Source organism: Lactuca sativa, chromosome 1, assembly GCF_002870075.4.
Source record: "Lactuca sativa cultivar Salinas chromosome 1, Lsat_Salinas_v11, whole genome shotgun sequence".
Classification (NCBI taxonomy): domain Eukaryota; kingdom Viridiplantae; phylum Streptophyta; class Magnoliopsida; order Asterales; family Asteraceae; genus Lactuca; species Lactuca sativa.
In genome coordinates, this window is record NC_056623.2 from 109,575,232 (window position 1) to 109,598,077 (window position 22,846).

Sequence of the window (22,846 nt, forward strand, 5' to 3'; positions counted from 1 at the left end):
ATACTTTTCAACACATTACTCGAGTAAAAGTACATGTATAATGAAGACATTAATATTACAAAGTATCGATATTTAAATAATTATTTTTTAAAGTTAATTGTGACGGGTTGTTTTCCCCTTGTTTGGGTACAAAATCCACGCAGCCAATCAGCCGTAGCTTTCAATCATATCTTACGTACATCTAACATTTCGATGTAACTTCTAACGGCACTAGTTATCCTATATAGTCTATATATACCTCTCATTAATCGCTAAGTTAGGGTATCAAAATATTAAATATAGCACACTTCACATAGCCATGAATCGAAGGTTGATTCAAGCAGCATGCAGTGGAGATGTTGATTATCTAGTTAAAGAGATCGACAACAATCCATTCACGCTTCATGCTGTGGCATTGGAGGGTGGTGAAACTCTATTACACATAGCTTGTTTCGCTGGACATGTCAATTTTGCAGCCGCTGTCATCAAAATGAGGCAGGAACATTGCAGGGAGCTTAACCAAGACGGTTTTAGCCCTTTACACATAGCAGCTGCTTGTGGGCATGTCGACATTGTGAAGGAGCTTCTCAATGTTGACTTTGGTTTGTGTTTGATCAAAGGAAAAAACAGAAAAATTCCTCTTCATTTGGCCGTGATTAAAGGTAAAACTGATGTTGTCACGGAGTTGCTTTTTGCGAGCTGCGATTCTGTCGAATGTGTTACTGCTCAAAATGAGACTCCCCTCCATCTAGCTGTGAAGAACAACCAATTCGAATCTTTCCAAGTATTGATACAATATCTGAAGCAAGTCAAAAAGGAATATCTACTGAATGCTAAAGATTACAAGGTCAATACGATCTTGCATCTTGCAGTCTCTAGGAATCAGTATGAGGTAAGTAAAGTTGATTTATTTTCACGTTCATTGGATTTGAATTTAAACATTGATGAATAATTTCTTAATGGTTATGTCTTGATAGGTTGTTAACTTTCTACTAAATGGGCAAGTTATTAGCATGGAAACTATAGAGTTGAACTCCTTAAACAAGGGTGGTTTGACCCCTCTTGACATGCTACGAAGGTTTCAAAGTGAAGACGCTGATGACATTGAGGAGTGTCTACTCCAAGCCGGAGCTATTAAATCCGAAGACCTACAGTCTACAGAAAATCCACAACAAGAAGAAAGACCAAATCTTCGTAATACAATTCGAGCAAACCCTCCATCTCCCGCTAGGCAGTTGGTAAACGACTTCTTCAAATACAATCCTGTCAGAGATTCTCCAGTCGAAGTAAGAAATGCCCTTCTCATGATAGTTGTACTTATCACCGCTGCAACTTATCAACCGGCGGTTACCCCTCCCGGAGGCACTTGGCAAGATAACAGCACTCCATCCATAAGAAACAATACGATCTCATCTGCAACTGCTACTAAACCACATACTGCAGGAGAAGATATTATGGGTAGCAATAAGCCGATAGCCTACACTATATTTATGTTTGCCAATTCCTTGGGGTTCTACACGTCGATTCACATGATGTACATACTCACCGCAGCTTTCCCTTTGAGGTTGGAGTTTAATTTTTTAATAATTGCGCTTGTTACGTCCTACAGTACTTGCATGGGCACCATGTTGCAAAAAGGCTTCTTGACGTATGCTTTTATAGGCATCTCGGTCGCTCTACTGATTATAATACAATTTAGGACCGTCGTGTTCGGTAAATATTTGCTGGGGCCTAGAAACGTATCACCATACACAGTTCAAGAAACGGATAGAGCTCATACTATGGATATATATTAGCATGCATTTGAATGTTTGACGAGTTGATTTTTTATAAGGGTACATAGGTTAACGTTTTACTAGTTTTACATTTATTAGACTATTTATTAGACCATAGGAAGGTGTGATTTTTGCCTCACAATTTTTATATGGGGTTCACATCATCTTTGCGACACTTTGTTGTTTAGGTGGATGGATTGTAGAGTTTGAAAATTGAAAAAATAATTACAAAAAATAGGAGTTGATTGGTTGGTGGATGGGGGGTTAATTGAGAATTCATCTCAGTAAATATGTAAATATGTGGTGAGTAGGAGTGCCGAGTTTCATATACCGAGATTGTTGCACGGTGTGTCCGGAAGATATATCAGATGTGTGGATGTGTCGAGCTTCCTTCCCAGCCATTCCCTGCAGTTCCGACACATTCCCTGCAGTCTTATTGTAAATATTATTTATTTAAGTTTTACATTATGTTTAGTTAACCATTTTATTCCATAATTTTATTCAGAAATATTATATTTCATTATTTTATTATACTTAACCTCTTTATTATTATCGTTATTTTTTTTCAAAGTTGATCATTAACAACTTTAAGCATAAAATTTTGATTATATATATATATATATATATATATATATATATATATATATATATATATATATATATATATATATATATATTTTGTGTGATTGTATGACTAGATTTGGATCCTTGGATTATAATTCTGAATTGTTAAGATTGTTATGGTATACCATAGTTACGATGTTATGCATTACATGTTAACATTGCTTTATTAAAAAAAAACATGTATCTAAGGGCGTTATAGACATTCTTATTAACCATTAAGTAAGGAAGTTGCTATTATTTAGACAGTTATATTTTTCTATTTTTCAAATCCATATAAACTAACAATATTTTTTACCTATTAAAAAAAAGTTGTTTAGATCATATAATATTGAACAGGTCCTTTCATTCTTAAAAAATTTGACTATAGTCATGTGATTGTTTAATAATTAACATTTTTAAAGAACTTACGTATATATTTTTCAATAATGACAATTTTCATCAAAGTAAAAATACTTCTTATTGCAAAGTTGACATATTCATGAGTGATGATTAGAATAGTTAATATTGACATTCTCATAAGACGTTCTTGATAAATGTTTTGGAGTCAGGACCATTTTGTAGGTCTAGAGAATTTAAGTATTCTTGAAGAATTGATGAATAAAAAAAATTTAGCTCTATAACACTATACATTTTTTTATACAACTTAATATTCTTGAATAATTGAACAATTAATAATAATATTCTCAGTATTCTGTAAGAATGAAAGAATAAAACATAAATTAAAAGTGTATAACTAACATTCTAAAAGAACAATACATGAACTACAAATTTTCACATATTTCATGTATTATACAAATGAAGAATTCTTGAAGAATTTGAAGTGTTCTAGTTCTAAAACACCACAAATATTTTATATAACAAAAAAAATTCTTGACAACTCTTGACAGATATCGTAGTATGCAATCTTAAAGGATATTGCAACATGCATTCTAAGATAATATCATAATATGCATTCTAAAAGAATATTGCAATAGGTATTCTTAAAGATTAGCGTTAACAACTTCCTTTTGATAATTGAACTGTAGGTCCTCTCGTTCAACTTTAAACAACTGCAAAATAAATTTGAAGATTTAATTATCATAGCATAAGATTAATAAAAACTAGAATGTAAACTATTTCTCATAATTATCTCTCACATATAAATTGTTCCATAACAATTTTATTAGGGAATTTTATCAATCACTTTTTTTTCTTAATAAAATAAAGAAATTGGATTTAGTGAAAGCTTGGCCTACAAAGTTACTAAGAAATTATCCCATGACTCATCGACACTTTGTGGGTAGGTTCCCAAGCTCTTTGAATCTCTTCCAGGAAGACACTACTAATTCCACCTAAGAAGCTATCAGTTAATTTAGAAAGTGGGGTGGACCGTCAAAAAATTGAACGCATTTGAAAAAACACAATTTAGTACACCATTTTTTGAGAATATCTATGACACTTCGATAATCAGGCAAAATACAAATGTAAGTTAACGTAATGTAAAAAAAATATAAAAGAAAAAACATACCTTGCTTCCAAACATTAATCGAGCAAATCCATCATTGATACTTGTGTTGAGTTCTTCAGCATCAAGAAGCATTTTGATAACAAATTCGAAATGGGCATATACGATAGCTTCACACAAACTGATGTGAAAATTAATTATTCATATGGTCAATTTGGAATTGAAAATATGTATATACAAACTCTTTCATGTGATTATTTAATGATTTTGTAAAAAAAATTACACAAGGATCACAGAGAATGATGATGCCGACCTAAAACCTAATTCAACTAAGATGAGGATTGACACCTATAAAATTGTTTGAAACATTTGATTGAACTGCTTCCATATATATCATCAATTTTAATTTAGGTAGGCTAATCAGATAATAGGGAAATGTCGATCATACCCAAGGTTCTAAATGGCGTGAGGCGTGGCATGGCGGCAAGGCCAAGCCTCAAGCTTAACGAGCCATGGCGTTTTTCAAGGCGTGATGTAAGGCGGCGATTTTGTATTAATTTAAAATTATATTACCACATAAATATAAATTTATATTAAATATAACTACTTTTTAGAAGTGTTAGATCAATAACTAATAACAAAAAGTTAACAAAAACCACAATACTAGTATCTCCGATTTGAAAAGACATAACAAAGAGCAAAAAACTGTGTCTCAAACGAAAAAACATGCGCCATAACACGCCATAACGCGCCATGGCGCGCCATATCACGCCTTGCCACGCGCCACGCCTAACAGCAACGTTATGAAGCTTTTCGTAACGGCGAAGCCACGCCTCACGCCATGGCGCGCCTTGGCGCGCGCCATGGCGCGCCTTTTAGAACACTAATCATACCCTCAGAAGATTCTATAAGATCAATGGTTGAGTTTTGGTTATATAATCACACAGTAACTAAGGTTTATACATGAACCCAACTCTCTCTCTCTCTCTCTATATATATATATATATATATATATATATATATATATATATATATAGAGAGAGAGAGAGACAGAGAGAGAGAGAGAGAGTTAGGTCATATATAACCTGTATCTATTATGTGAATGTATAAAAATTATAGACCAATCAATAGAAAGGGGCATTGTAGTAAATTTACTAATTAATTAGTTAAATGCCTAACAAAGTGAAGGCTATAATTATGGAACTAAATTGATATCCTTTATTTACACACTCAAATCCTCTACTACGTCGTCTCCATCTTGCCGATGAGAATCACCCATAGAAATCCCTACGACCACCATCATCATCGTCCTTATCTAGCCACCCGAAACAACCCTCCAACAACACCACCGACTCCCATCACCCAATCTATCAATGAAGAAACAAACATCGAAACAACACCTAGTCGATTAGGGTCCTGATCATTTGAAATATCTTCTTTAACTGAAGAATCAACCACTACCATTATCATCTTTTCAACAATCACAATCCACATCACTACCATCTTTATGCCAACCGTATACCTCCACCTCTAATAGACCCTACTTCTCTAACCATTAGGTATCTCTTACTGCGCACGGGATAACAAGCAAAAAAGGTTAGGGTTGATCATGACTAGATTAACCATCATTAAACTAATCAACGAAAGAATCACGATGCCATCTTTTACAGCCTGAGTTTGCTGATAGGGCATGATTCTTGAAGCTTTGCACAAGTGTTCATGTATTAGTCACTCCTTTATAATCCACAACAATGGTAAAAAAAAAAAAAAAAAAAAAAAAAAAAAAAAAAAAGGAAAACTGCTCTCATTTTCTTGTTTTTTCTTTTGACGGTAGTTTTGATGATTGCAGCATCTGTTTTTGGCAGTTTTATAAATTATTCTCATTACAAATAATCCTTGTTAAGATATTGAAATTTTGATTATTTTGCCTTAAGACTAGACTCTAGCGTGAAGCCAAACTACCACTATGTGTTTGATAAAAGTTTTAGGAGAATTCCATCATTTCCCACCTTAGTAGGGCGACATCAGTGATCCTCAGCGTGGCGGGTGCAGGTACCGCCACTGCTCCTCCCCCTCCCTGCAACCTAGGACAGTCGGCCTTTTTATGGACAGTCTGGTTGCAGTGAAAACATACCAGGCCCTTCTTGGGGCAATCCCTACTCACGTGGCCCTACTGCCCACAAGAGTAACATCCCAATACCCCAGCTGTCCGACACACCCCACTATGAAATCTCCCAAACTTGTCACACCGGCCCCGACCCTGTTGGCCCTTACTCAATGAATCCGAGGTCTTAGGCTTGTTAGCCTGAGCTACCGCTATCTATGCCTGCTCGGTCTTCCGCTTAGTGCGGGAATCCAACTCCATCTCCCGCTCACAGGCCTTCTCCACCATCTCATTCAGGGTTTTGCACCCTGTAAAGCTCATAAATTCCCGAATACCATCCCTCAGCATGGAATGATACCGGGTATGTCTCATCTCCTCATCAGTGGCATACTGTGGGATCACAAAGGCTCGCTCTCGAAACTTGGCAGTGATCTTCGCCCCAGTCTCAGTGGTTTGCTGCAAATCATGAAACTCTCGTACTAATCGTTGCACCTCAATGGGTGGTGAAAACTCTGAATCAAATCGTCGTACGAACTCAGCACATGTCATCTCAGCCACTCCGGTTGGGCCCACCTGGCTAGTAACATCACCCCACCAATCCTGGGATCTATCCCTCAGCATGCAAGAAGCAAACCCAACCTTTGCCGCATTCAGGCATGAACTCGTGCGCTGGGTGTTCCCGATATCCGCCACCCTGCGTCGGCTGACAATGGGGTCCCTGACCCAGAAAAACTTCGACGCCCCACACGCCTTGAACTCCGGAAATGAGGGAGTTTGGGTCCCGACCTGACCTGTCGCTAGCTCAGCCCTGAAGGATCTAAGTCTCTCCTCCATAATCTCCATAAAGCCCTCCTTTATCGTCCCAAAAATGACTGGGGTCGCGTCAAGGATGCCCCTGGTACCTCGGTTGCAATGAGCTTGCGCAGCCTCTCATCGATGACATTAGTAGTGTCTCCTGATCCTGTCCCGGATCTAGACCCCAATCCTAATCCCCTGCTCTAAATCGTGTCACCACCATGCTGGACTGAAATATCACAATTTACAATGATTAGGATTTCCATATAAGGGGTCTTCACACACCGGTCCTCCTCGAAGTCATCATATCTAACAGTGCTTCAGGTACAGGTCATGTGCTTCCAGTAGTATGGGCCCAATATTAGACCTGGCAATCCGTATCTACGTGTCGTGTATTCGTGTCAGACACGAATTTACACGACACGAATTTATCAAACACGAACACGACATGAATTATAAAACAAGTATGGGGTATCAAACACGAACACTACACATAAAAAAATTGTGTGACACGTGACACGACACGAATAGACACGTGTTTCAGCTATGTTACACGAAAACACGAATAGACACATTTTTAATGGCTTTTTTTAAGATAGGGCTATAAACTAATTATTGAATTTTATGAAATTTTTCCTTATTATATTATAAATAAAAAATTTAACCTTAAAGTATATATGTGTATATACGTGTTTATACATGTTTGTACGTATCACGTGTCACACGAATTTGTATCGTGTCTTATATGTGTCTAAACAGGTAAATTCGTGTTTGACACGTATAAGACACGAAAAACGAATTTAAAATACGTTTCAGACACAAATAAACATGAATTAATAAAACACAGGCACAGAAAACTTGTGTCATGTTCGTGTCGTGTTAATCGTATCGTGTATGAAATTGCCAGGTCTACCCAATAGTACCTTCTGCACCTACCTATATCTTTCCCCACTACCCTACCAAATAATTCCAATTCGTCCCATAACCAAACATAATCCAAAATTACCGAGTACATCAACCTCAGGTTTACCTAAGATTCATTATACTCATATCAATCAACCCAATCACGACAGGTTGCCTTTATGCATGCAAATTGTACACAGAAAAGGATCAAATAGACTTTCGAATAAAAGACTCTACCCTAGAACCACAACCAAACAAGGAACAGGAAATAAGGTCAAATCAATCATTCTAAGGCTATAAGCTCCTAACCGTATACAATTTTAAAAGCTTACACATAGCAAGTTCCATATAATCAACAAGGCTCAATATCAGTATAACATGGCTAACATATTGGGGAACTACTTACTTGGCTCAGCTGATCATGCGCGTTGCACTCTCGTCTTTCACTTCCTTTTGAAAACCTTTTTGAGTTATTTTTGAAAACAATTTTTTTTACCATTTCCTTAGTTTGAGTCCTGACACACCTGAGAGTGTACCCGAATCCCTCAAACCAAGGCTCTAATACCAACTTGTAACGACCCAAATTTTAAAAGAAAATTTTCACTTTTTAATTAATAAAACATAATTGCTTAAACCATAAAATTCCAACATAAGCGTTTTCAAATCATCGATTCGTTACAACTTACCCAAATCATCAGAGTGTCCCCAATCCTAACAGTAAAAGAGAGCGATAGAGTACACGCTTCGCCATCACGCCTTGCCCTTTCCCTTAGGCTCAGATGTACCTAAAACAAATCAACAACCTGTAAGTGAAATGCTTAGTGAGTGCCCTAGAGCATACCACACACCACACATACACATATCATGTTAGCTAATTAAAGCTACACACATATCATATAAGCCATGCATACATAAAACCTGTAATAGTGTCATGGGCTTCCCCACATGGTTTTTACCTAGGACTGTCATGGGCTCCCCCACATGGTCTTACATTCAATGCCATGGGCTACCCCACATGGTCCTTACCTAGGACTGCCATGAGCTACCCCACATGGTCTTACATCCAATGTCGTGGGCTACCCCACATGGTCTTTACCTAGGACTGCCACGGGCTACCCCCGGGGTCTTCATGTAAAACACACAATCACATATCATATCAATCACAGAAAGACTATCACATATAACATAATCACATAATGGTCCCGCCTTAGTGCCTTAGACCCATAGGTATGGTGAGAAGACTCACCTCCAACTGCTGAATATAATAGCCGCTCTCTTAACAGTCTGAAACCTCCCAAGCTAAATGATAATATTAATCAATGTTAGAGCTTTGATTAACCAAGGGAACCCAACTCCCCTACCCTTCCATAAGGCCCAAATACCCATCCTTTGCTAATGGGGCCAAGGTCCAAGTCCAAAATCCTTAATGGGCTTCTTGGCCCAATAATAATTCCATGGCCCGCAACAATAATATGACTCATAATTACCAGATTACACCATGCCCAATAATCAAATGGGACCCAAATAGCCTAAGGGCCCAAAACAGATGTAACGCTCGTGTTTCTGGTCTTGTCATTAATAGCAATGTAATAGTCTAGGTTAACCTTTTTAACCCATCTTGAAATAATAAAGATGTATTATTTGAGTATTATGTGTTTTGTGCTTAGTTGTGTGACTTAATTAAATTAAGAATGAAAATAAGCGTCAAAAATAAAATGTTAGATAAAGCTGATATCTATGGATAATGTTGTAGTAGTTGAAACGAGGTTTCCGAATACATAAAGAATGCCGAAATCTGAGTTATAACGAAGAAGTTATGACCTGTCGAAGTTTCGCGACAGAACCGACAACGTTGAATGACGTAAAAAGTGAAATTTATGTTAGAGCAGTTTTTAGCCGAAACAATCTAAATGAGAATCGAAGATCTCGTAAAGGGTAGTGCAACGGTAAAAAGACAGACGAAAACGAACGTTGGATGAAGAAGTTATGAATTTATAACGGAGTTTTCCTGTCCCGGCCTACTATAAATAAATAATAAAAATAAAGTCAAAATTAGCCGACGGAGTCTAAACGAAAGTTGTAGAGCGTAGTATCACCTGCGCGTGGATATAAAGAATGTCGAAAACGGAATTCGTATGAAGAAGATATGAATTTCTGAATTTTTTAATTAATTAATATATATTTATTTAATCTTCAATTCGGATAATATCCGAAGGAGTCATTGGTCTGATCCGAACTACGCCCAGCGTACCCCGGTGCATGAACCGCCTCGGACTTAAATGCCTCGCATACATAAGCAGTGACGTTTTTGGTCGCGTACGCTCCGCGTAGCTGAGTACGCTCAGCGTACGTGTGAGGCTCAGCCTCTATAAAAAGCATGCGAGGGCAGCCGAGATCTTTTGCTCCATTCTTTCTTTCTCTCGCATTTTCGCCTCGTTTTACTTGCTAGAAATATCCCGAAGCCCTGGTATTAATCCCGAGCCCCGAAGCAAGTCTCGAAGCCCCGAAGATCCTGAGAAGTAAGATTCCCGAGCCGAAGCTCTGCCCACGAGAAGCCAATTTTTGTGAAGATCTTCCAGATCTACCAAAGAATACTACTTTTGCATGTCGTAGTGTTGTCTGATCATCTTCTGATCAAGTGAGTGTGTAGTTACCTTCTTCTAATGCATAATTATGAAGTATTTTATACGAAATACGTGTTATGTGTATATTTTATTGTTATATGTGTGAATGTATATTCACTTTCTTCTATCGCATAGATCTGATTTATTCTCTATGAAATACGTGTTATGTGTATGTGTCTCATCTGTTGTTTGGAATATGTATTGAATGAGAATGTCATACAGGTTTTAAACTATGTATAAAAATATATATTTTTATCTATTAATATGTTGGGTAGAACATGGGTAGATAGTTAGTGTGTGATAAACAGATGAGAGGCCTCGATGTTGTTGTTGTTGATCTAGTTATTTAGCGGAGTATGGATAACGACCACAGACTCTTTCTAGACAATCCTGTGGAACGCTAGCAGGCTCATAACCTGTAGGTGTTGTGAACGATGTGTTCACCGGTGTACTCTATCCCTCTCATGGTTGCCTTTAGGACATCTATTGTTGAGGAAACCCCTTAGCAATAATGTCCGTCTCGATGAAAATCCTAGATTAGGTCCCTTGAGATAGATGTTGTTTTAGGGACGTAAAGTGAGGATAACGAGAATGAGTAATCGGGTTATTGTTGGTTGGTAAAAGTAAATATAATTATTTATTGCAGGTTGAAAACCCTATATGCTCACCAGGCTCCCAAGCCTGACCCACTCAGATTTACTTGTATTACAGGAACTGGTGCAAGGGCATAAGATGGATGAATCATCAAGTTTTTTTGTTTACAAATCTGTATATATGTATATATTTGTTGAACGACTTGTAATGTTATCGTTTATGCTTTATGGTCTGTATTGGAACATGACATCCCGAGTTTTGATTATATAATGAAAATACATTTCTTTATGAAATGCTTTGGTAAATATTACTTTATCATACTTTGTTTTTGGGAACAAATTCCGCAACTCTTTCAAATCAAAAGGATTTACTCTAAAATTATTTTAAAAGCATAAATGAAAATCGGTCTTTTCTGGCCGTGGTTTTGGGGATTTCACAACATATTCGGCCTATCTGCATTGCGTTCGCTCGGCGTACGTTAATAGTCTGCGCAGCGTATTGGGACATGGGACTACGCCTCATGTACACTAGGTTACTGTAACGCCCGTAGAGATAATAAGGGTCGAAAACGATTTTCTAAAAAAGATTATTTAGAATACATAATCTTAACCAAGTTGTAGCACATGTTACAAGGGTTCCATACATATAAAGAACGTCAAAATCCGAGTTATAACGAAGAAGTTATGACCCGTCGAAGTTTCGCGACGGAACCGGCACGGCACCGGGAGACGTAAATAGTGAATGTACGATAGAGCAATATTTAGCCTTAGTGATCTAAACTAAAGTCATAGTGTTCATTAAATCAAGAGCGTCCATAGAAAGAACGTCTAAATCTGACTTCGTATGAGGAAGTTATGATTTTTTGAAGTTTCGACTTAGCAGTGTATAGCCCGGAATCCGAATATTTGATCGAGAGATTTTTAGCCGGAACAACCTAAATGAGAATCGAAGTATTCGTTAGTGTAGCGTAAGGAGAAAAATACAAACGAAAACGGACGTCGGATGAAGAAGTTATGAATTTTTAACGGACCAATCGTGTCCCGGCCTGTTAAAAATATAACTTCTAAAATCAAGTCAAAATTAGCCGATGGAGTATAAACTAAAGTTGTAGAGTACATTTCCGCCTTCGCGTAGATATAGAGAACATTAAAAACGGAGCCCGTACGAGGAAGATACAAAGTTTTGAAGTTCATAGTCGGATTTGCGAAGCTGAAGAGAGAAGCGATCACGTGGCAGCATCTGGTGTTGGGTTATGAGCATTCTAACACTCCTAAGTGTACATGCAACCCTAAATACCTTGGATCTATAGATAGAACCTCTAAATCTGACTTCGTATGAGGAAGTTATGATTTTTTGAAGTTTCGACTTAGCAGTGTATAGCCCGGAATCCGAATATTTGATCGAGAGGTTTTTAGCCGGAACAACCTAAATGAGAATCGAAGTATTCGTTAGTGTAGCGTAAGGAGAAAAATACAGACGCAAACGGACGTCGGATGAAGAAGTTATGAATTTTTAACGGACCAATCGTGTCCCGGCCTGTTAAAAATATAACTTCTAAAATCAAGTCAAAATTAGCCGATGGAGTATAAACTAAAGTTGTAGAGTACATTCCCGCCTTCGCGTAGATATAGAGAACATTAAAAACGGAGCCCGTACGAGGAAGATACAAAGTTTTGAAGTTCAGAGTCGGATTTGCGAAGCTGAAGAGAGAAGCGATCATGTGGCAGCATTTGGTGTTGGGTTATGAGCATTCTAACACTCCTAAGTGTACATGCAACCCTAAATACCTTGGATCTATGTTTTCTCTATTATACATGCAAATAAGAACATCCAAGGTATTATCCTAATCTAGCATACAAAACAATGACTATAGCAAGATAGAATACATACCTCTTTGGTGTAGAATGTCTTCATGAAGCTTGAGTGCCTAGTGCCCCAAGTGTGACACCTCAAATGGCTCACACAACACCAAATACACTTGGAATAACTTGAGAGAATTCTACACTCATGAAATCGGCTAGCCCTTCTTTTTCACACACTAGTGGCCGATTTTGGTCAAGAATAAGATGCTTATATAGTTAAGGTTACACCATGTAAACCCTAATTGACATGGCCTTTCATTTCCATGATCCATGGATACAAAAACACCATGGAGCATCATATGGGTTTTAGCCCAACTAGATAATCCATGGAGCATTAGCCCACTATATAAGTATGGATGATTTGCACAATCAACCCATATATTTAATTAGTCTTCTTTTGATCACTTAATTAATCCTAGATTAATTCTTGATCAATACTAATTAAATAATATTATTATTCTTATTATTAATATACTAGAACATATAATATATTAATAACCATAAGTGTCTCATTTCTCTCATTATAGTCTATCCAAGTGCATGATGCCATGCAACCCAAATGGACCATGCCGGGTCGGGTCAAGTCTTACCAATTATAGTTATAGACTTAGACATTAATCCAACAGTCTCCCACTTGGATAAGTTTAAAACTATTATTGCGTATGACTTCAGGAACCAACTGGCAATCGTAGCTCTCAAAAGCTTTTGTCGAACTCTGACCTTGTCGATGAACTCTGACCTTTGTCAGTGACTTGTTCATTAGATAAGGGATCATATATTCCTCCATTCTAAAAATCGTATGGACTGAGACATGGATTATAATCATTCTCTCTATCCATTTGTTGTTTCCTGATTTCCGATTTATGACGACTGACTAATTGAACAAATCAAATCAGTCCTGGCCCTGCCGAGCACTTCCATTTGTCATCATTAAATCATCGAGGGGCCCACATATATCGCTTTTATCCCGAAGGTAAAAGGAATGGATAAACTTCGACTCATATGGATTGTTCTACTACTTGTTGAATCATACACAAAGGCACGTTTTATAACATCGAGTTACCAATGCGTTTTCGTGCAATCAATGTATAACCAACTCATAGTAACAACTCATATCTCTAGGTTTGAAGAATATAAGATATTATCGTCTCATGATCACCCGTGATAAAATCCATGAAGTGATTCCAGTGAGCGCGGGTTGAATCCAATACTCATAACTTATGAGCACTCATGAGTGTTGTAGCCCTTTGTCCAACACCTTAGACCTCTACAAGCCAACCTATGACACTCTTAATTCATATCTACTTCCAACATATGACCGACTGTGGATGGTTTGAATAACTTAGTCATTCCGAAACAATAACCTAGTTTATTCTGGAAGTCAAAAATGCAAAATGAAACACAAGAATAATTGAATCCAATATGGTATCAAAACCTATGAACATAAATAAAACACCTTTTATTTATCACCATATGATTACACATTATTCTTTGTATATTGTTTCAGATATCAACTTTATTCTTGAATTTAAAACAATAGTTGTCCCATGCTCCAAGCATGTACACTATGTTTTCTATACACTAGTCATGCCATACACCAAGTATGCATACTATGTTTGTCTATGATCTTTACTTTGTGAACTAGATCAATCGAACATAACTCCAATGATCCTCTTTTCACAGTCCCAAATCCTTAAATGCAAGAATTCCAAATTCATGCCATTTACTGAATCTGTTAGATTCTAAACTTATATGCATTGATCCTCTTGTAATGAATATGCACAAAGTCATAAAGACTTGACAACAAACATTATAGAGCATTCCAACGGAGATCAACTCCTTGGAAACATCCTTCTTGCATTAAGTTTCCTTAATCTTACACAGATTGAAATTTCCAACTTTGAAACATTTCCAAGTTCCATTTTGACTATCACTTTTGAACAAGAGTTGCCTCCTTCCAGATTATGTCAATATGGTCCTTCCAGAATTATCACTATACTTCCAACTGTCCTTGAGCAACCAATCTTTGGTAAACCTTAGATTGTCCTCAACAATTGTTTAATCCTTTTAGTCATATCCAGTTCTAAACCTTTTCCCTTCTTAATGCCCCAGGCATTTGGAAAATTTTAGAAAGGATGAATATAGCACATGTAATCGATCCTATATCTGAAGCATATAGGAAACGATTCATGATGTCTCACATAAAGTCTAAACCAGTCTTTTGCTATAATATGTCCATTTCAATTTGCCAAGTTCTCATAATTCAGATTATGAAAAGGGATGTCGTAATCATAATCGAATTTTAGAACGCAAATAATGGACCCATATACAGAATTTCCTTATGTTGAGCCATTCCAACATGAAATTCATATATATCCTTGACTAAATGATTAAAACCTCACGATCTAAGCTTAGAGATTTGAGATGAAGTACAATTTCCTCTCCCTTAATTATAGCAAAACAACTTTTGTCCCAATTGAAACCTTTTGTTTTCTATAATTAACATTGCTAACTTGCAATACTTTATCATAATTATCATGCTCCCACTAACATGATGATTATTAGCATAACACTTATGCTCCCACTAGCTTTGACATGTACTCAGAAACCAGCTGACTTTCTTACCAATGTTCAGATTTCTGATACTAGATTGTTTTAATAAAACTTTATCAAAATCATACACCTTCCCTTAGATAGCACACTTGTGTGTCTAAACAATTATGAATAGGGATGTCGTAATCATAATGGTTAGACCTTTTTGCCACTTCTCACAAGTCCAGGTTAGTGTGCCGGTAAACCACACACGCTCCACTAACGACTTTGAGAATGCAAATATCACAATTGCTATCTTAGCTAAAATCTACTTAGTGAAAGTGTTTCCTCACCATCATTTTCATGAATCGGAGAGAAACCTTATGCCAATTAGATTTGTTGGTGTATGTGTTCTTATCCATGTGAATTGTCATAACCATAGTCACAAGACAAGGATAATGACAAATCCAAACTCATATGGATTGAACTCAATCTTAATTTCTTGCCACCTGGCAGCTCAAGGGCCTGCCATTGCTTCCAAGTTGTTGTGCAACAAATTGAGAACTCTAAGAACTCATATACAAAGCCAACTTTAACTGGAATGGGCAAAAAATATGTCAACACGATAGGTTATAAACCTCAAGTCGTGTGCTAGTGAAGAACTTCAGGTTCTATTCTTGATTAATTCTTCAGACTTTCAAGAACTTTAAGACTCCCACTGTCCTCTTGACCTATAAGACTCCCTTGTCAAACATCCAAGAGATAGTGTGGATTCGAATCAAGACAAACACTTCACACAATTGGCCTAATTTGGTCTTCGTTTTATCCAAAACATCACAATTTACCAATTTCAAATGTACAAGAGTATAAAACTTTTACTCTTACATTTGACAAGTGTTTTAAACCTTCTTTGAGACATGTCACTCAAGTTACAATCTTGGAGTATGACTCTAAGACTTGTATTGGAACGAACTATGACTCATCTTCTTGATTTAACCATTTCAACAATTCAAGTTCCTCTTCTTAGTCATAAGGATGCACTAAGATTTCCTTAGAGAACTACTTTGATATGGTTTCTTAATCATTAAGATGATCACAAAATTGATACTAAAGTACTCACCCATCTTTTCAGATTTTAGAAACTTTTATCCTTCTGCCTAATTTGATTCTTCTTATTCGCTCTGCCTTACATTGGAACCTTTTTCCAATGTCTCAGATTTACACTTAAGCTTGTAAGTATAATCATATTTACTGAGCTTTAGTAAACTATGACGAATAGTCTTATCGATCTTTTGTGGTGGACTTAATCAGTGCACAAGAATGTGTACTCGATCCCTTAGTCCTTTACTTGACTCACACATCCATGTGAACAAGTAATTGGTCTTAATTTTTCCAATACTTGAAAGTTCTCATTCATCATGCTATACAACTTGCATGATTCCAAGTTTCGGTCTAATTGAAACTTGGGTGATGAGAATCTTTCCTTATTTTGGTAAATCTAGACATTACCACAAATGAAAGAACCAATTTCATATTTCCACTCTTGCTCTTAATGGAATCTTATAAGCAACAACATTTCCACAGATGCCATTGTAAGGATATTTTAAAATAAATAAAATCAAAATTTTCCTTTTATTTTAAAAACTTTGCGGAAGAACTTGTCCTTACAATCCATATGAAAACTTGTTGTTATCTATTCCTAAGCAATATCTCATAACTCCTAAGAAGTAGCTCAAGAATCCGATCTTCAAACTATGTGATAGAAATCCATCTACGCGATCAGATTCAGCATATTCTTTCTTTAAGTTTCTTCACTTTTCTTTGATTCTTAAAACATCACCATGTGACCCAGTCACATCATATATCAAGAATCTTAGAATAGAAACTTACCAGAGTTAGATAGTGGACTTTACCTGAAGTAGAGTCAAACTTATTGACTTTAACATCCTTAGGTAAATTTGGCAGCTTCACAACTAATGAACCTTCCTTTGGCAATATAAACATATGGACCCTCTAATAATGGTACACAGGACTATCACAGACTTAGCTTTTCTCTTTACCATTTGGTCACCGAGTTGACTGTGGCCGATCCCTTTCCATTGGGAAGAGAGAGCTTTACTGGATATCCAATGTCATCATTGTCAATGTCCATAAAGTTTTAGGAAGATGATCTTAGCAAATAGATAAGATCATTAAGGGTCTTGTCATAGTTTGTTTCATAGGTGTCCCAAAGGAACTCACTATGTGACTTAGAAAGTGATTGAACCACCAACTTTCTCAAGACTTTGACACCCAACTCTCCCGGCTTGTCAATATGTGACTACATCTCCAAGATGTAACCACACCTAGACCTTGCCTTGCCAATAGAGCTTGAGTGACCTTAAACTTTTCAAGAACTTGTGGGTTAGGGAGAATAATTAAAGGAGGTGAAAGAAGTATGATTTCCATGGGACATCATCTTCATTTAGGAAAGCTTGTTTCAAGAGATTTGGGAAGATCATAAATGTCTAAACCAGACATCTTTTGGGAGATATTCAAGATAGTTGATCTTAATTCCTTAATATGAAACCTAATATGAAATATTAAGGCTAGGACCCAACAAACTATTTTATAACTTTGAAGAGGGATGTCGTAATCCAAGCTATAAAATATTTGAAGGTAGGTGAATGACGATTCACCAATTTCCACCAAGATAAACGAAATGTATTATTAGGTTTTAATTGGATTTGAAACTCCTAGATCTTTTAAGATTCATTGAACTGTTCAACGGCATGTTTCAATCTCGAGTATGCCCTTCAGGTTTTGTCACTGGGATGCCGAGGATCACAAAACAAGGTGTGAAGTAACCATGCAAATTACTTGGTACCCTTAAGTTTTTACCCCTCAATCGATGTGTCGGTTAACCACACACGCTCCATCGATACTATGATAAACATTAAGTTACCCTTTGCCTACCTTGTTAAATACGAGCTAGTGTGCCGGTTAACCACACACGCTCCACTAACCGACTTAAACAAAGTGCAAAGTGTAATTTCATGGATTAGCACCTTATTCACATTTTCCTAAGTAACTAAGATTGGGTATTATTAAGAGTTTAGTTACTTAGTATTTATCATTAATACTTTTAATGAAGGGAGAATTATAGTACTGTCAAACCCGTTCAGCTAACGACCCTCCACCGGTCAAGCAAGCGGTGGGTGAGAGTGGACACCCATTAAGTTGCCATTTTATAGGCAACAACCTTATACCCACCTTATAGACCGGCTTCGTGAATGAGGCGTACTAGCGGTAAAACTGACTTTACTCTTATACATATATATATTATTAACTTATAATATTATAAAGTATAAGGGTTGAATTTTAACTTTTAAAATTCTAAGGGCTAACTTGGAATTAAAGTATTCATAAGAGAAAACTTTACAAATTCCAAAACTTGAGGGAAAGTTTTGAAACTATTCAAAACTAATTAATTCCATAACTTATGTGTTTAAAGTAGTTTTAATCCAAAAACTCTTCAAGTTCCATAACTTGAGGACAAGTTATGGAAGACTTTAAACTAATAAAAGAATTAAATTATCTTTATTTTATAACTTATGGAATTAATTAAGGTTACATATTTTATTACTTAATGAAGTGACTCCTGAACTTCCATAACTTGAGGACAAGTTATGGAGTCATAAAACCATTCAATGAGACAAGACTCTTCATTTTTGTAACCTTTGCCAACTTTTATGAGTTTTATGAAACTTAAATGTGACTTTTCATATAACTTGAGGACAAGTTACAAAAACACATTTTAGAATCAATTCTTAGATTAAAATGGATTGAAAACACATAATCAATTAACTTTTCTATTAATCTAAGCAACTCATAAGAACAAGATAATTCAAATCAGACTTTTTCATGTAATTAGCCTAATCACTAAACTAATTCAAAATATGAATCTATTGACAATTATCTTTGAAATTGGATTAGCATGAACATTACCACATCAAAAACAAGTTTATATGTTCAAAAACAACTTAGGGTAATGTTCCTAGTCCATTTCTAGCCAAAAACCTCGAAAATATGCTGTCTGGGGCTCCTACTCGGCGAGTGCATGAACCTACTCGGCGAGTAGGATGATTTTACTCATGGACTCGGCGAGTTCATCAGTGGACTCGGCGAGTCCAGTGCCCAGAAAGCCAGAAAATCGAGTTTTTCACCATTTTTCAGCAATTTGCATCAAGTATAATTGAAAACAAGCCTAGGCTCTGATACCACTGTTGGGTTATGAGCATTCTAACACTCCTAAGTGTACATGCAACCCTAAATACCTTGGATCTATGTTTTCTCTATTATACATGCAAATAAGAACATCCAAGGTATTATCCTAATCTAGCATACAAAACAATGACTATAGCAAGATAGAATACATACCTCTTTGGTGTAGAATGTCTTCATGAAGCTTGAGTGCCTAGTGCCCCAAGTGTGACACCTCAAATGGCTCACACAACACCAAATACACTTGGAATAACTTGAGAGAATTCTACACTCATGAAATCGGCTAGCCCTTCTTTTTCACACACTAGTGGCCAATTTTGGTCAAGAATAAGATGCTTATATAGTTAAGGTTACACCATGTAAACCCTAATTGACATGGCCTTTCATTTCCATGATCCATGGATACAAAAACACCATGGAGCATCATATGGGTTTTAGCCCAACTAGATAATCCATGGAGCATTAGCCCACTATATAAGTATGGATGATTTGCACAATCAACCCATATATTTAATTAGTCTTCTTTTGATCACTTAATTAATCCTAGATTAATTCTTGATCAATACTAATTAAATAATATTATTATTCTTATTATTAATATACTAGAACTTATAATATACTAATAACCATAAGTGTCTTATTTCTCTCATTATAGTCTATCCAAGTGCATGATGCCATGCAACCCAAATGGACCATGCCGGGTCGGGTCAAGTCTTACCAATTATAGTTATGGACTTAGACATTAATCCAACATATGGACCCTCTATAGCTGATCAGTGCACGATTCGGATTCGAACACGTCTCCTTTCACTACGCCCCGTGTCCGAGGTTGGTACGCCCAGCGTACCTTCGCTTCTTATCCTTCCGAGACTGAGTGCGAGCCAGTTGGATCCTCCTTGCAAGCTTATCCGACGCTACGCGGCGCGTAGCTGCTGACGCCCAATGTAATCCGAGAGGTTTCGGCTCCTACAAATACATGAGAATTTTTCACACCTTTGTTCATTTCATCTCTCACTATTTTCTCTCTCTAGGGTTTTGAACCCTCCCTAAAGTCTAGGTGAACCCCTAGCACCCGAAGGAAGCCCCGAGGCTCCCGAAGTCCCGAGAAAAAGGGTCTTTCGGTTCGGAAACGCTACTCCAAGCGAAATCTGGTTTTCCATAAAACCCACTGTAAGTGAGCTATGCCTATGCTATTTTAAATATAGCTTTTATTTAATTATAGTATCATTATTAGGGCCTTAAAATAATTATTTGGACTATTATTATGAGTTATATAGTGTTGTTTATTGCTTATATAATAATAATAATAACTAGACTATTAAATAGTCTCGGTGAATATTAGACTAAACCCTAGTGGTAATGATACTAGGTTTTGTCGAGGGAAATTGTTTTGAGAGTAACGAAGAGCTGTCCGAGTACAGAGTCACCACCTTATCAAGTGAGTGCATAGTCCCTTTCATCTTACACATAGATATTAAGTATTTAATATAAATTACGTGCTATGTGTGCATATTGTCTGAATACTTGCTGTTTATGCTGGGTGAGAGATTTTTATACATGCTTTAAATGTTTTAAACTCATATGTATTTTTACATCTGTAACACCCCAAAACTGATAACGGCGGAATACGTTTCGGGGTGGAGGACGTCATGTACAGTATCATCACAATTGCATAATAGTAAAAACAAGAAACATACAACCATTTCATTACATAGTGAGTTTAATTACAAGTGTGTTCTGTAAAGTTCAATACACACAAAAAGTAATACAAAAATAAGAGATGCATCTTGTAAGCTCCATCTTCTCCAAAATGTTGCACCTGTACCTGTCTATCTTTGACCTGAGGATGCAAGTTATTTTGAAAATGAGTATCAGCATAAAGCTGGTGAGTTCATAAGAATTTAGTGTGAATTTTGTATAAAATGTATTAGAACGTATAGTGTAAAAAAAACTGCAATTTACATTTATAAGTAGTAGAAAACCCTAGAAAATCCTATATTATCCAGAAAATGCGTCGTAAGTGAAAAACTCTAAGTTGCATGTAAGTTTAGTCATTGAAAACTGTTTGTTGTAGAAGTGTGGTACTAAAATCCCTAGTATGTAATGTAGATAGAGGGAAAAGTTATGCCTGTAGACAGTAATAGTGGTGCGAACTTCCATTAGTAATAGATACTTATTTACTTCGGGATATTAACTGAGACTTTAGTCTTAGTATTTTAGTGTGGATGTAGTGTGTTCCTTTTATGTGACTAATAGTGTGAGTAATAGAGGATCCCATGACCTTCCCGGTCATACACAGTGTAGTGGAGTAGTGCCATCCCTGGGCCTGCTCGGCTCGGACTGAGGTTAACAGTCGGGATATAATAGTGTCTGCCCCGTATGGATCTATTCATGTAGCATCGCCTTCCTTCCGGAAAGCTCTGGTCACAGTATGTAGCACGTAGAGTATCTTGTAGAGAGTTAGTGTGTTATCTTTCGGATTAGTGCTTTCTCTTGTAATATAGTGTAGTAGCCTTTTATGTAGTTCATAGTGTGTTCTCTTATTCGTGTATCGTTTTGTAATAGTATGAATTATAATATGTGGAGTAGTAGCGGCAACAAGTAGTGGTGGCCTTAACTATACCTATTATAGTTAAATTAGTGTGTATGGTTCTTGGAAATTAAGTAATATAGGCGTCGAATGAGATGAAAATGCTCGTATCTAACACCAATATACATGATATATAACTAAGGAATCAAGGACAGTCGGACGGATAACAAATACCCTAAGCCCACGTCAAACAAGAACAAGAAATAAGGCGAGCTATCGGTCCTAAGTCCTTCAAGCCTTACTTATATAAATATATTAGTGTAGATACATTTTATAAGAAAAGTAATTTAATAAGAATCTTGACAAAAAAAAGCATTTAGAAAATAGTTTATTTTTCCAAAGTAGTTTTGAAAGCGTAAAGTTCTTTTATAAAGCATAGTGATAAATCACATGTGATTTCAACTACGAATAGTAAATCACATGTGATTGATTTCCATAAAAATGTATATTTGACTTGTATCCCCCCCCCCTAAAACATAAGAAAACATTAGAAAGGTTCATTAAGGGGTATGAACTCACCTGTGATCGGGTAAATCGGGTGAAACTGTCGGTTGAGCGTTTGGTGTCAATTAAGGACTTGTACACCTTTTTAGTCCCTATTAACATATGAGATATATGTTTTACAAGAAATTAGTCACTTACTTTTTATTAAAACATTTACCTATCCTAAAATCGATTCGAGGTCTTATGAGTTAGAAGTGGTTCTCGGGGATTGTACAAGACCAAAAGGGGTACTAAGGGGGGTTCAAGAGCTTAC

The 22,846-nt window shown here is 36.5% G+C and overlaps 1 protein-coding gene across 1 annotated transcript; it reads left to right on the top strand.

The window, feature by feature from the left end:
• The first annotated feature begins 298 nt into the window (after positions 1-298).
• On the top strand, positions 299-1,775 carry LOC111921455 (ankyrin repeat-containing protein BDA1). The gene is made up of 2 exons (XM_023917039.1): positions 299-871; positions 957-1,775. Exons 1-2 carry the CDS (start codon positions 299-301, stop codon positions 1,773-1,775), a joined length of 1,392 nt encoding a protein of 463 aa, XP_023772807.1.
• Positions 1,776-22,846: the final 21,071 nt, after the last annotated feature.

Excerpts from the sequence above, each read along its gene's own strand:
- LOC111921455 (XM_023917039.1), top strand. The coding sequence starts at position 299 with ATGAATCGAAGGTTGATTCAAGCAGCATGCAGTGGAGATGTTGATTAT. Across the intron at positions 872-956 it reads TCTCTAGGAATCAGTATGAG|GTTGTTAACTTTCTACTAAA; the intron begins GTAAGTAAAGTT and ends ATGTCTTGATAG.